At 44.0% G+C, this 14,527-nt stretch overlaps 1 protein-coding gene across 3 annotated transcripts; it reads right to left on the minus strand.

The window, feature by feature from the left end:
- Positions 1-168: 168 nt before the first annotated feature.
- stx2b (syntaxin 2b) lies at positions 169-12,520 on the minus strand. Of its 3 annotated transcripts, XM_027022074.3 has the most exons (11): positions 12,175-12,520; positions 11,434-11,511; positions 11,128-11,227; positions 8,044-8,118; positions 7,313-7,386; positions 5,714-5,822; positions 3,292-3,365; positions 2,614-2,751; positions 2,310-2,420; positions 1,814-1,968; positions 169-1,691 (listed from the first exon to the last, which is right to left on the minus strand). In XM_027022074.3, exons 1-10 carry the CDS (start codon positions 12,202-12,204, stop codon positions 1,831-1,833), a joined length of 927 nt encoding a protein of 308 aa, XP_026877875.2. In that variant the 5' UTR covers positions 12,205-12,520; the 3' UTR covers positions 169-1,691; positions 1,814-1,830. The 3 variants fall into 3 exon arrangements, with proteins under 3 accessions (XP_026877875.2, XP_026877876.2, XP_081559720.1); XM_027022075.3 differs by lacking the exon at positions 1,814-1,968; XM_081703594.1 differs by lacking the exon at positions 169-1,691 and having other exon boundaries at positions 1,845-1,968; positions 2,271-2,420.
- Positions 12,521-14,527: the final 2,007 nt, after the last annotated feature.

Below are 14,527 nucleotides of genomic sequence, written 5' to 3' on the forward strand. Positions count from 1 at the left end.
CCATTTGTCTATTTATTGAGTGTTCATTACAACTCAACTAAAGCCTTGGATTTTCCCCACTGTAAACTGAGAACTACTACAAAAAGATGCTGTTTAAGTGGATCAGTTTATAAAATGTACAATTCAGACACCAACATAATACAAGAATTGAAGACATGTACAAATACATACAAATGTATTTATTTTATTTTATCAGCTTTATGTATAGTAACATTAACATCAGTAGTAGAATACATTAAAAAATTAGATTCGACCATGTTCAAAGGTCTGACATGTGTAGAGCCAACAGTCTTCAAAATATCTTGGTGGAATTGACGTCTCATCTGTGTCTCCAAATATCCAGCTTTTTTTTTTTTTTTTTTTTTTTTTTACTTCACACAGCCCTATTCCGAGCATTTCTTCCCAGTTTAGTCCCATTTCCTTCCTAAGGTGTGGCTTCACCTGAAAGGTGCACCTTCAGCTCATGCAGTCCCAGATCATCAGTACAAAACCCTGGGTTTACCTTTTAACTGACTAATGAGTTTAACGCAGCCCGATTTTTCAAGGGGCCAATTTTGTGCTTCGAGTCATAGAATATTCTAAACCCATTTCACTGTCAAAATTAGTAGTTTAATTAACTAGTTAACAACCCCCCCTCCCCATATCACAGAACATGAAATTAACGTAACGCCATTATACGTGCATTCCTCCATAGCTGATCAGTAGTTCAGTGGTATTGTAAAGTTAGTATCGATGCAGCTTATAAATTAATTTTTTATACTTTTATTTGGCCCTCAGGTTTCTGGTTTTTCATCTGTGACATTTATACCAAAAGATGCATCCCAAACCATAGCCAACATACCCAAAAAGCCCTCCGAGCATGCATTTATCTGAACAGAGATATCTCTACATATTAAAAAAAAAGACACTGATTGGAGCTGGGGTGAACTTTACATCAGTAGCACAGTATTTGAGTGAACTTAGTGGGATTGTGAAGACGTGACTAACACAGACATCTCAAGACACTGGCAGCAACCAACGTTACACATCATAGCATTAAAAACGCTAGTCAACTGTGCAAATCCATGGTCTTAAAGTTTTGAAAGAAACCAACAAGTCACGCAAAGCAGACTCGTCACCGCAGACACAGTGGCTTTTGCATTACGCAAAGCAGACCCGTCACCATGGTGACGGTGGCTTACGAATAAACAAAAAGGTGAAGGAAGTGCGCTCGGACTGCTACAAGGGAAAAAAAAGAGACGAGGATCACCTGGGAATCACACGGGAAGCTTAGGCCGTACGGTGTGGCTCCACAAAAGCAAATCATCACTGTAGCGTCAGTCGTGACCAGCTGGGAGGAGAATCCCTGGTCAGGAGGACAACCTGGGAGCAACTCGGTCACAAATCTCAGCATCACTCCACAATAACAAGCAACACAGTTTTCAGCTGGTGAGGCACGAACAAACTGTTGCTGGACAAATCAATGTCTATACCATTTTTTATTTTTTTTTTTAAATTCGCACAAGACCTTCTGCCCATGGTATCTACCTTAAAAATGGAGCAGCTGGTGTAACCCAAAGACCTTAAAGCCAGAGCGGAAGACTGTGCAACTGGCTGTGAACTCTTGGTGATCAACTAGCAAAGGTTCCAACGACGACGAGGAGGAGGAGAAGGCTGCACACGCCGACACAAATAGCAAGATACAGCATTTTCTGGGGGAGGAGAGAAAGGGAAAAAAAAAAAAAGTTAAAAGAAAATATTCCTCTTGATCAAGAGACGTGGTCGTGCAGCTACTCAAACGTGTGTAATCTCTGCTGTTCGTGTTGGGCGTTACCGGGTACGACAGCATGCTCAAGCAGGATTGGCTGCAGAAGGAGAGGGGGAGGCAATCGGTGTGGTTGACTTAAACGACAGGCCCACAGACAGGCCCACGATTAGTGCAAGCACGCCACCTATCGCCAGCGCAATCATGGCCAGGATTATATATTTCTGTCCGGAATACAAAAACAGAGAGAAAACGTTCCCAGTTACTGTGCCACGGTAGACGCTCACTGGTGCAACATGCTGAAGAAAGAGATAAAAGCAGCATGTGGGTTAAGTGAACAAATGGAAAGCGTGCGTTCAGCGGGGTGTCCGGGCCTGTTCAGAGCAGGTGCTGTTGGACTGTGGTGTTTTGCATGTTATCATTTCCTCTGGCTGTTGTAGAAAGGCAACAAGCAGGAAATCAGCGCTCTAATGGGGGTATGTGAGAGTGTGTGTGAATATATGGGTGGGTTTAAAAGTTCTCATACCCTGCAGATTTTCTTCACTGTGTGAGTGTGTGTTCATACCCGCCGGGCTCTCTTCTGGTACCTCACTGCCTTCTTGCACTGCTCGTTGGCTTTGCCTACATAATCCACGGCGTTTCTGACATTCTTCTCTATGTTGTCGATCATCTCGCCCTGCAGAGACACAGGAGTGGGAAAGGGGGTGAGGGCAAGGCCTAACAGTCATGGAACCATTGGAAAGACAAGCCGACAGATACCAATCATTTCTCATCAGGTCTCAAATAAATGATACAGATCATTTTAATAGCGAGGTGTATGTAGAAGACTGAGGGGTCTTGCTGGGGTTCTGCAGAGTGGACAGCAGTACCTGAGTCTCCACCAGCAGGGCCATGTCCCTGAACATATCGTGGAGCTCTCTGATGCTGGACTCCAGACGCATGATGTCTTTGTGCCGCGACTCGATCTCGTTCAGCGCCTGCCGCGTGATCTGGGAGTCGGAGATGATCTGAGCACAGAGAGGAGACCCAGCAAGCAAGCTGGCGTCAGCGCCGTTTCTCCGGTCCAGCCCTTTACAGTGCCAGGACGGTCTGCCGTTCTGCTACGGCCCAGCTCCCTGCACGCCTGTAGCAGGTGTGTTGGGATGTGGGACGGGCCAAAACGGGTTGGGAGGAACAAACATGCATGACCCACGACAGAACACATTAATTAATGTGGTCACAGTGCACTCGAAAGTCCAAGGAGCAGTGACCGCGTCACGGGAGAGATGAAAATCCTCCACCAGAGGGCGCTGCCCTCACACAAAGGGGGGTGGGGGGGTTACCTCATTTGAGTGAACAAGCTAATGGCTAAAGAGAGTAGAGGGTGAGCAGAGAAGCCCAGCATGTATCCGAGTTGATTATAAGGACAGGATGAGGGCCCAAATTTAGGTTCACGCCAAGACCAGCTCTCGGGTGGCTTCGGACCAGTGCCATGGCAAATGACACCAGATTTCCAGATTTGTAGTAAACCTTCCCGAATTCTGTGACTCTAGCCAGATCAGACTCACATCAGACGTGAAAATGGACGGGTTCCCACTCTCCAGCATGTCTTCCAGTTCCTCATTGGTGGTCAGTTTTCCAGCTACAAAAACACATGCAAACGCTACTCTTTAGCACAATCTAATGTTTTCATATTCACAGACCTTATAATTTCGTCAGGGATTAAAAGTGTCATTCCAGCCATTAAAATGCTTTTAACAGTTAGATTAGCAGTGTATGTCAAATTAGCATATTGTATGCATGTTTGGGTGAAAAAGTGTTATTGTTTACACTAGTACTGGCTGCGATCCCAGAAATTATACATGTGTATACATAAACAACAGGAATCTCATTTAGAATGAGATATTATTAGAGAAAGTACTGGATGAGAGACACAGAGAGAGAAGTGCTTTAGCTGGGTGCTACACATCTCCCTGCCATAACATGAGGGACAGTGACCCACCCAAACATACACACCATATTATCCAGTTAATAAAGGTTATCCAGCTATTTATCATTTCCCCATCCTTATTATTTATTTATTTTCCCCTTCACTTCTTCCAGTTCTTATTATGTCAGACCAATGACAGTTCTCTTCAAGTTCTTTATCATAACAGAACTCTTAATGCCCATAAATGCAAAGGTCATAATGTTGTGTAATGTTGTAATCCTGCTTTGGCAATACTGTTATACTGTAATAATTATATATGGTCATGCCAATAAGCTTACTGAACTGAGCTGAGAGAGTGAATGAGTGGTGCTCCTATACTGCAGACCCTGTGTTGACCCTCTCCCAACTGGGAAAGACAGTTAAGAGAACAATACATAACTAACACACACACACACACACACACACACACACACACACACACACACACACACACACACACACACACACACACACACACACACACACACACACACACACACACACACACACACACACACACACACACACACACACACACACACACACACACACACACACACACACACACACACACACACACACACACAGAGAGAGAGAGAGAGAGAGAGAATAACACCTAAAAGAACACAATCCAAATAATCAACCCCCACTAGAGCAGGGGAACTGAGCTGCTCTCAGTGGGGTCAGGACTACATCTACAATCTCTGGGGGCAAGACAGAAGGAAGAAGGGATCACAGGGAGAAGTACAGAGAGCTCCCATTGTCTGTTTACAGACAGAGGACTCTGACATACAAAGCATATGCATGTACCATTCTGGGGTAATAAATCAGAATTATCATTATGAGCAGATCAGCTAAACAGGCTTGCATGGAGTCACTGTGAAAACAGACACCTTATTCACAGCTTCATTCATCTCCTCAAACTTCCTGCTTCTCTATAATTCACGGTTTTCCCCCTCATCATCTTGGAGAGTGTTTTTTTTCGCTCTCCCTCCCTGATGCAGGCCTTCCAGTAATGTGAGCCAGTAGTGAGTAAAGTGCTTTTTAACACCATTAACCCTAGTTGACTTGATTATACATAGCGTGTTCTGCTAACTTCTAAGTGTTGTCTTAACGCTCTTGTTATGAGGCCACACCACAATCACATAACTTTGCACTGACAAATCCATTCTCTGACCCAGTCTACTAATAGACTGGTTCTCCATTCGTGTGTTACCCAGGCAACGCCTATAACAGAGTCTCTAGTGACGGAGAAGGCTGTCTCATGTGTCAAGCAACGAATACAAAGCTCATTAAGCAATGCCCTTGGGAATGAACACACACACACCCCATCGGTAAGCGTGCTTCGATGGTATTACATGGCATTACTATTTACTTTCTTTAATTTAAAGTCGGCCCAAGGCCATTTCAAACTTTCGAACACATTAATGCATGTCTCGACATGGCTTCACATCACAGTTAGCGAACCATTTAACCCTTTAAAGTGTGGCCTTTTCTGAGACAAGTGCTTGGTATAGCTCATGAAGCTTAATGACAGAAGCACACGGTGGTGATTGTGGTGGGGGGGGGGGGGGGGGGGGTCCACTACCCAGTGGCAGTGGGAGCTTTCTAGAAGCTTCCACCTGATGATCTAAACAACAAACGACACAGCTGTGGCCCTGGAGATGTGGCTGATGTTCTGACTACACATATAGCCAAAGCCCAAGGCAAGGTCATGTGTAAAGGACTTGTTCAACTGCCATAACAGATACAAAGGAAACTAAAGTGTGCCGAGTAAGTGATAAAGGTTTTTTGTTAAAAGACTGTTGAGGACAGGCAAGTTCCGTTTTCGGTGTTCTTTAGAGAGGTAGAGAGAAAATGCGCATACTTGCGTACATGTGTGTACGCCTCCAGTGCACTACAAATATTTTACTAAATACTTGAGCATTTCAAGTATGTACATGTACTGGAAGATTCTTGATGGGAGATATGAAAGAGAGAGCGTGTGTGTGTGTGTGTGTGTGTGTATCAGTGGTTCTCACTGATCTCCAGCTGTCTCTGGATCCTGGCTTTGCTCCTCTCCCTAAATGACACCTGGGTCTCATTGTACTGCGTCATCACCTCCACAAACCTCCGAGACAACACTGTGTACTAGAGACAGACAGACAGACAGACAGACAGACAGACAGAGACAATGTCATGTTTAACTGGAGCGCTTAGGATTCTTGCAAGTACAAATGCTTTAAAAAAGTGAGAAACCAAAATAAACCCACGCAAACCAAGTAAATTAGTGAAAAAGGATAAACTACTTAACCTTCAAGAAAGAAACTAGAGAACAACTAATTTTGAAGAAAAATCCTCAACAACAAGAAATCAAGCAAAAATTAGGCTAAATAAACCACAGCTAACAGGAGTGAGACCGGAGCACCATACAGCTAATAACCCAAAACATAAAAGGATAATATTCATTCAAGTCCTCTTTCAGGTATCATCTAGGCAAGAACCTCAACTCATTAAAATCTGAAGAAATTTTAGTACTTTGATAACTTGGGGGGGGAGAGAATAAATAAATCTCCTGTGCTAATGTAGCTAGTAACAGAGTGAGCCGCGGCTGACACAGCTGTGGGAAAAGCCTTTACAGTATAAGCTGCCCAGCAGAGTTAAAAACCACACACAAAGAAAACAAGAAAACCTCAGAGACCCTAACAGCAGGAAACAAAACCACCACGAGTGTGCTGCTATATACAAAATACACCGACACCTGGCCCACTACAAACCACAAAAAGATGTGATGGCAGACAGATGATTGAAAATGAAGATGGGGATAACTTATCACAATGGCCATGTTTCAAGGTCATTGGCCATGTTTCAAGGTCACAAGGCCAGCCTCTGCTTGCATTAGCAGAGTCTGAGAAAGTAACTGAGGAGGGGGAGACTAGCAGCCATGTAGCCCGGGCCAGGGGAGGAACAGGAAGTCATCTCCCAACCCAGCGCTGCACAGACAACTGGGAAGCACAGTATCCCAGCTTAGAGAAAGCCTTTCTCTGCAGGAGGCTGAGATAATGGAACTCAAACCTCTACTGTCCAACCCACCATCCAATGACTCTTCCCAGCGGCTTATCAGTTGGACCAGCTAAAGAACTTGTTACTGGAACTGGAGCTCCAGGAGGAAGTTCAGTGCAGTCAGAGAGGAACTACACCTCAGGGACAGTACTAAGATCACCCCAAGGGAGGAGCTACAGAGACCAAAAGCCAACCGGCAGACATGCAAATCTGCAGAGCAACACTCCACCCAGTCTAAGCCACAGACCGCCCACACTGAGCCCTACCCAGTCCACCCTGCCCCACCCAGCACAAAGCCCACCAGGCATATCCAGAACCACACCCCACCTCCAGTAAGCCGCGTCCCACCAAACCGGAGCCCATCCCAACCCCCAACCAGCTCACCTTGAGTCCCACCCTGCCCACTCCGAGTCAGATAATAAAACCCAACAGACGTTTGCGAATATTCCTGCTGCAAAAAAAAAAAAAGCAGCTCAATTCAAACTAAAAGCAAGTGAAACCCTGCAGCGCACCTCAAACTGAAGAGGCATGCTCAACCAAAACAGCACTGAGAAGAAGGGGAAACAGACAGACTCCACCTGGGTTCGCTGGATGCGCACGCCTACTGAAGTCCGATTGGCAGGGTCGTCTGGAGGCAGGTTCTCCTGAATGGCTGAAGAGAGAGGAGGAGGGTGAACCTTCTGGAAACATTACAGATAAGGCACTCTCTCACTGTTAACCATAGCTAAAATAGAGTCGTGATCAGAGTGCAAGCCTGCCTGTGCCAATCACTCGACCATGTCTACCCAACCAAGCAGATCCTCAAAGCAACCTGCTAAGAAGCGTACTAGTTTGGGTAGAGAGTAACTTTGCTGTCCTTCTCTCTTAGCGAGAGCCCAAGCAAATGCTCCCTCAATCTCCAGAACTCTCAGTTCTGGTCTCAGCAGAGAGGCTCAGCTCGGCAATGGAGATCCAGGGTGGGGCGAGATACCCACGACCTCACACTAATCTCTCATATCAGTGATCTGTTGACTTGGCTATGGCTCAGGAGGTGAAGGATTCAAGTCCAGCCAATAGCTGTCCATGCATTAATAAATGATCATCATTTACCCCAGTTTATCAATAATGTGCTAAACGTAAAAAAAAAAATTAAAAAACCCCCCACCTCAGACGTCATTAGCTTCAATATGATGATTTATATATTTGGTAGATGCTTACAACTCACACTGATGGATTCAGTGGCATTCACTGAGCAGAGAGACGGCATGGGTGGTTGTAATTAGGTCTTAGTATCACACACACACACACACACACACACACACACACTTACATTTGAGTTTGGTCCGCACGATATTGGCATTCTTCTTGATCTCAACAGTCAGCTGTTCGAGTTCGTCTTTTGTCCCTGTAAGATGATCAGTGAATATCATCACTGGAGAATCCCTCATCCTTTCTGATATAAACATACCACCGTCACCGGTGAGTGTGTCACACTGTTAAACCCATCCCAGTCCTTGTGTTTTGTGGAATTTTAAATACATTTAAAACATTTACTTTTAAATACATTTTCCCAATCCTTCCATCAAATACCCATAGCAAGCATAAGAAGGAAGGGTGTATCCCTGTCATTGAAGATTCCAGGATTCACCAGGAATGATTTGAATGATTATTTTTATTATATATATTATACTTGCATTCAATCTTATAGAGATGTCTTTAAGGTCACCAAGCCTTCAGCTGTTCACGTTTTGTACGTCATCCTGGATTAGCATATTTACCAAATAACTACATGCAAATGCATTCACTTGCCAAATGGCTAAATGTAAACATGAACAGATTCACAGGATGAAAACATGTGTGTGAAACTCAAGGCGGTTTCACTCAGAGCGCACATAAGCGAGACATTAGTGACATCTGACCTGTTCAAAGGAGTCAGGTCTCAGGTTTTATCCCATTAAGTGAACGATAAAACAGACGACTCTCGCTGTCCGTGGCGGCCACCTGTTAGGCACCATTATCAGAAGTATGGGAAGTAAGCTAATATTTGCGCAGATTCCTGTCAGTTTTTTTAAAAGGTCCATGTACACCAGGTCTACAGAGTCTGAGCATCACAGTACAGTCAGTACACAACAATGCTAGATACTGAAATACAAGAAGGAAAGTTTAATTTTGTTATGTTAAAGGGCATGACGTATCGGTTTAACCGGAACTGTGGTTGGGAGGCATCTGAAAGCCACTGAACCCTGCAAAGTGCCCAACTGAGATTATCACTTTTAAACAAACAAAACCATGTAAAATCTTGCACTGGCACACAAAATACTGCACTGGGGAGTGTTTTACCAGACAGGCTAGAGCTATTAATATGCAAATGGAACAGTGAGTAAATGCTGGGCTGCAAGAGTGTGTGTGTGTGTGTGTGTGTGTGTGTGTGTGTGTGTGTGTGTAAGCCTGAAGCCCTGCATCTTGGTCTTTCAGATAGGCTTTAGGTAATCAGAAGCAGCATGCATTAACCTGCACAATAGGAACCCAGTAGGGCAGTAAGGCACAGGCAGCCCTGACCTGGTCAACACATTTCAAGCTGTAGCCAAATATAGCTCTTTTCAGTTAGTACATACAAATGCACCCCCCCCCACCTTATTTTAACACATCCCACACACGCCCATTCTAAGGGGCAACTAATACTACTATACAACACAACACAACACATGCCTGCCTGCCCACCAGCGTGTGTGCATGCACACACACACACACACACGCGCACACCCACACTTATCTGGCAAAAACAGATATGGGTCCATGTCCAATACTTAATACAAGGAGGGTTCAGTTTGAAAAATGCACCAACGTTAGGAAAAAGACCACCTTACCAGACCCAACCACTGACATGCTGGCCAGTATTTCAGACAAATGACTGTTCTGCTGCATTGCCACCATTTAGACATGAACTAACAGAAGCAGTTTGTTCCCTTTGAGCAGGGCTCCATTTAGCACATTGTAATTGTAATCCATTGTGGTCAAACATGACAGATTTTCTATTGTGATTATGTCAGGATTGTGATCATCCTCCTTGGCAGTACACAATGCCACACACACACACACACACACACACACACACACACACACACACACACACTTTTTTTTTTTTTTTTTTTTTTTTAAAAACAGTTGCTTTTCAGTTCAGTAAGAAAAAAATATCTGCGAAGGCACTGTTAGCTTGGCATGGCTGGTTCCTGTTAATTGGATACGTTTTGCAACACTCAGCTGTGTGCTAATCAGAGTGGTTTTTCTCCTGGAAGTGGAAGATTATAAAGGCTGAGTAACAGTGCATGTGATCAGCTGTCTTCGGCAGTGGGTGACATCACAGGCCCAGGTCCACACAAGCCGGGCAAATTAAAGCTCTGCTGGGAGAAACAGCCATGCCTCACAGAATAAAGACACGACCTCAAAGCATGTGCTTTTGTTCAATTCCAATGCGTCACACTGTTTGTGACTTGAATGTGTTTGGTGGGGAAAAGGCTAGGTTTCCTATAAACATTTCCTGGAGGACCCAATGGTAGTTGTTTGTGCGTGCGAGTGTGTGTGTCTGTCTGGGTGTGCTTTGCAAATTAGGTGTAGTTTCCTGTTGTAGTGCTTCTCAGCTATATGAAAGGCAAAGCAGGATTTTATTTAGCATAGGGCACCACCAGAATGTGTGCGTTTTGCCCAATTAAAACAAATGACTTGATGCTGGGGTCTTAGATTACTACATCCAATACAGTGAACCTTGGTTACAGCCAGACGAATATTCTCTTAACTTACACAAGGAGGTTCAGCAGCATTGGAGTAGGTGTGTCCAACGTGAGACTAAATCAAACGGGAACCACTACCTGTCACGTCTCCAGGAAGTATGCATCTCTAAGCATCTTTAAGGTTTAGAGTTAGTCACATATACCTCCCAGCCACTCAAGAATGACTACGTTGCACCTGACCTCTTGTGCACCTCAGTTACCCTGAGGTTAGAGCTCCGTTTTACAAGTGAGCAGTTACAGACCATATGCCTTCAGCTGCCATGCATGGTGCATTAGCCACCCTCTGTCCTGTTCCTCATTGGTCAGTTTCTGACCACAGGACCACTGCTGCATAGACATGGGTACATCAGGCACAGCACTGTTGCAGGAGCACTTACAGCTGTCCATCTTCCAAAAACATCCAGTCAAAAACAGTAGTGGTCAAAAGGGGCAGAGCTAACACACTTCACATGGTAATGTTTAAATTACTTTCTCTAACTGTACACCAGCAAGTTGTTTCTAACAAACAAGTGTATCTAGTAAGGTGGGTGGTGAGTGTATAAATTGACTGTAATGAATAATAATTGTGGTCACCCTGTTGCTGCTGTGTGTGGCATACAGTGTGTTTGGAGACTGACACTACCCACTCTCATCAGGGTTGGGCGCTGAGAGAATCACGCTGTGCTTCTTCTTCACCTCGTTCACCTGGGAGGCGATCTTATCAATGACACCCCTGACCTCCTCCACCTGAAACATGGCATCGCACACGGGCGTGAAAACTCTCTCATACACCTTGCCCACCTAGTCACAACACTCCATCTTAACTTCTGCCATTTTAGAACTTATAAGTGACAGAATGGGAGCAACACAAATCAAGTGCTTGTGACATATGAACATGGCAGTGCTAACAAAAACAAACAACAGAGATGGGTTGGTAGAAGCTAGCCACATACCTTCCTGAAAAAGTCCTCCAAGAATCCCCCTCTCTCCACCGAAACGGCAACGATGCCATCTTCCTCATCCTTCCTTCCCTGTAGCACGGAAAACAGCTGCTCACTCAGTCATTAGCCAATTACTTCATTAAACATGAAACAGCCGGGTCCTATTTTAACTACAGAAATAACCAACAGGACCTTCACAGACCACTTTTTTGAAGCTGGCTACAAGCAATAGGCCTAATCCATGGAGCTGAAGTTATAAACATGGCACTTATGTTTATTGTCTTAGATCTTGGGGTCGTCTACACGGACCTCCAGGGACAACAGGTACCAGTTCGGGTAGTACAGAGTGAACGGTCACAGTGCAGAGAGTAAAAGGTCTCCATACAGTCTAAACGAGGGTGAAGATGCCTTTCGTTACTGATCTCACTGAAATAACGTTATTAGGCTGTCAGTTACGAGCACCACTGAGGGACACGGACTTCTAATCGCATCTTCCTTGAGCGACAGTGCACGACTCAACGTCGTACAAACTCTGTGATCTAAACATCTTATAAGAGAATACTTTAGCATAGATCATGACGGGGGTTACTTTATTATTACTGTGCGGACATTAGAGAGTCCGCGTTACGCTAACCTGAGTACAAGCTGCGTTACGGGAACACACCCAGTCCACCTAGCTCACCTGGCTAACGTTTCAACCGGTTCAGAGCCTCAGCCTACTCCATTTAACCGCTGAGAAATTACGATACTTACCGCATTCAAGTCAGCTAAACGGTCCTTCATTACACTTCCCGTTTGGAAAAGTTATAGTCAAAAAACGAAGTTATCTTCTACTGCTAAAACGTCCCAATGTCCTTCTGTACAAATGAAAGTCCATTCCGACTCTGCCAAAAACATCGGCGGGAAGAGAATATAGACAAATAACGGTAGGAAGCAAAACAAGAGGTTGAACAACGTTTAAAAGGCACTAGTAACTTCAAAAACAGCTCTGGACTACACTACTTTACATTACACAGCTTCTGTTTGTTTACGTCGTGTAAACCAGCAGCCTGGCTTTGGAAGTTGTCCGGGTAGCAGCTCTCTCTCAACATCCCGACAAGATGTTTCCTGCACACGCTTCCCTTTATACTGTGGGCTACACGACCCGACCTAATCTGGGAGATTAAAACACGATGTCTTGCTAAATAAACAATAAATGATTTATATGTGAAATGTTAAATAATTCAACAAATATAGGTTAATAGTCGAAAAATAAATTAAAACTAGAAAATTGAATGACTCAAAGATATATATTTTTAATTTATTTATTTTTTTTACGGTGGATATGCATTTGTAGGCTTGATCATGTTGGCGAAGCCCGGCGATTTTCAAGACATTAATACAGTTTCCACTGTGATCACTGCTGCTACTTTGGTTTAATAACCCTTTCATTGCTATATTATGTTAATGGAAGAATGTAAACACAGAACTAACACTGTAAAATTGGAATATTTCTCTTGGCTCATATGAAACACTCATTTACTTGTAACATACTCTGTACTAAGAAGTATTGCAACTGTTGGAGCCAAGTACACTGCATTTTCTTTTTGATTAAATAAATCCCTTATAGCAGCTGCAGAGACAGTTGTACCGTGGTGAAAGACTGGGGCTGCATTCCCTGAAGCACTTGTTTAGGCCTGATCTTGTTTGGGTGATTTCTTGTTTTGGAGCTGATGGTGGACATGCTGCTCTCTTCAGGAGACACTAGTGTGCAGAAAATGGGGAGTCCTAAGTTACCCTCACACCGAGTGTTCTCCTTCTCCTGTGTGCCTGCAATTCTACATCTTCAGGGTGTATGAGGAGGTCCCTGTAGATGCTCATACAGACTGAATGGTCCTCTTCATTTGATCTTTGATCTTCTGCCTCTTGTAGTGTCCAGTACATCCTCCCTCTGCTGTGCAGGTTGACCATCGGGCCTGGTTTTGTCACCAACATCCTGCAGTACGAGTCCAGCATCATGTTGTGTTCAGTGAGACTGTTCTGGATTTTATGTCCAGCCTGAAACAGCAGTACAGAGACCAGTACTTCCCTGACGCCTGCACCAAGGAACTGGTGGGCCTTATCGTGCTCACTGACCCCCGCCCCCCATCCCCCTGCAGTTTACTTTGACAAATAACTTATGCTGGATTTTAGCTTTGTGATACAACTCCTTTGTTTGTATATAATGCCCCTGTCTATCTCTCTATTATATATGGTGGCGCATATATATATATATATTTTTTTTTAAAATCCCCCCCCCAAGAATGTGGACAAACCTAAGTCATGTGGAGCAACCACACTGATTTATACATCTCAGGGAAGAGAGGGCAGCCCCACCACTGCCTCTGATGGGCCCCTGAGCAAGGCCCTTAACCCTCCATTGCTCAAGTGGTGCTCAGTCATAATTTTAAGTAATTTTGGATAAAAGCGTCAGCTAAATGCCATAAATGGGAAGCATCATTTTCTCCGCCCCAAAATACAAGTTCAGCTGACACCTCAACACCACTTATTGTGAAAGGGTACCACCTACAGGAAGCTACTGGAAATGTACAGTATAATAAACTACAGACTGTAATTTCTGAACACATTTTGACTTTCACTGAAATGGCAAGACTGAAAACATCTTGCTGCTACAATCATTTATTTCTGAGACAGGATTTGCAATATTCTAAACAAGAGAAACGGGTCACACCAAGTCTGAAATTTAGCTGCATGTTTACATGAACCATCAATAGCCTGCATAAAAAAATAAAAAAATAAAAAGGGCTTTTACTCCCAAGCACTGAATTCAAATTTCAGTCCTGGATATTGTAATTACTTGTAAATAAGAGATCTAATGTAATGGATTAGGCCCTTTGTCATCACCCCTGACTTCCGCCTAAAGGAAGGTGGAAAATTGTCACAAAACCTAAATGACAAGCACCTGGGACAGAATTTGGACTGAAGTTCTGGAGCTGAAGATCCCTTGCCTTAAACAACCACTTACACTGGCAATGGTAGACAAGTTAAAGACACAATGTAAAACAGTCGACTAGCAACACGTACTAACAGGTAGCATCAATACTGAGAAAGTGGAAAATCATCAAAA

Source organism: Electrophorus electricus, chromosome 20, assembly GCF_041902795.1.
Source record: "Electrophorus electricus isolate QZ-2024a chromosome 20, ASM4190279v1, whole genome shotgun sequence".
Taxonomy (NCBI): domain Eukaryota; kingdom Metazoa; phylum Chordata; class Actinopteri; order Gymnotiformes; family Gymnotidae; genus Electrophorus; species Electrophorus electricus.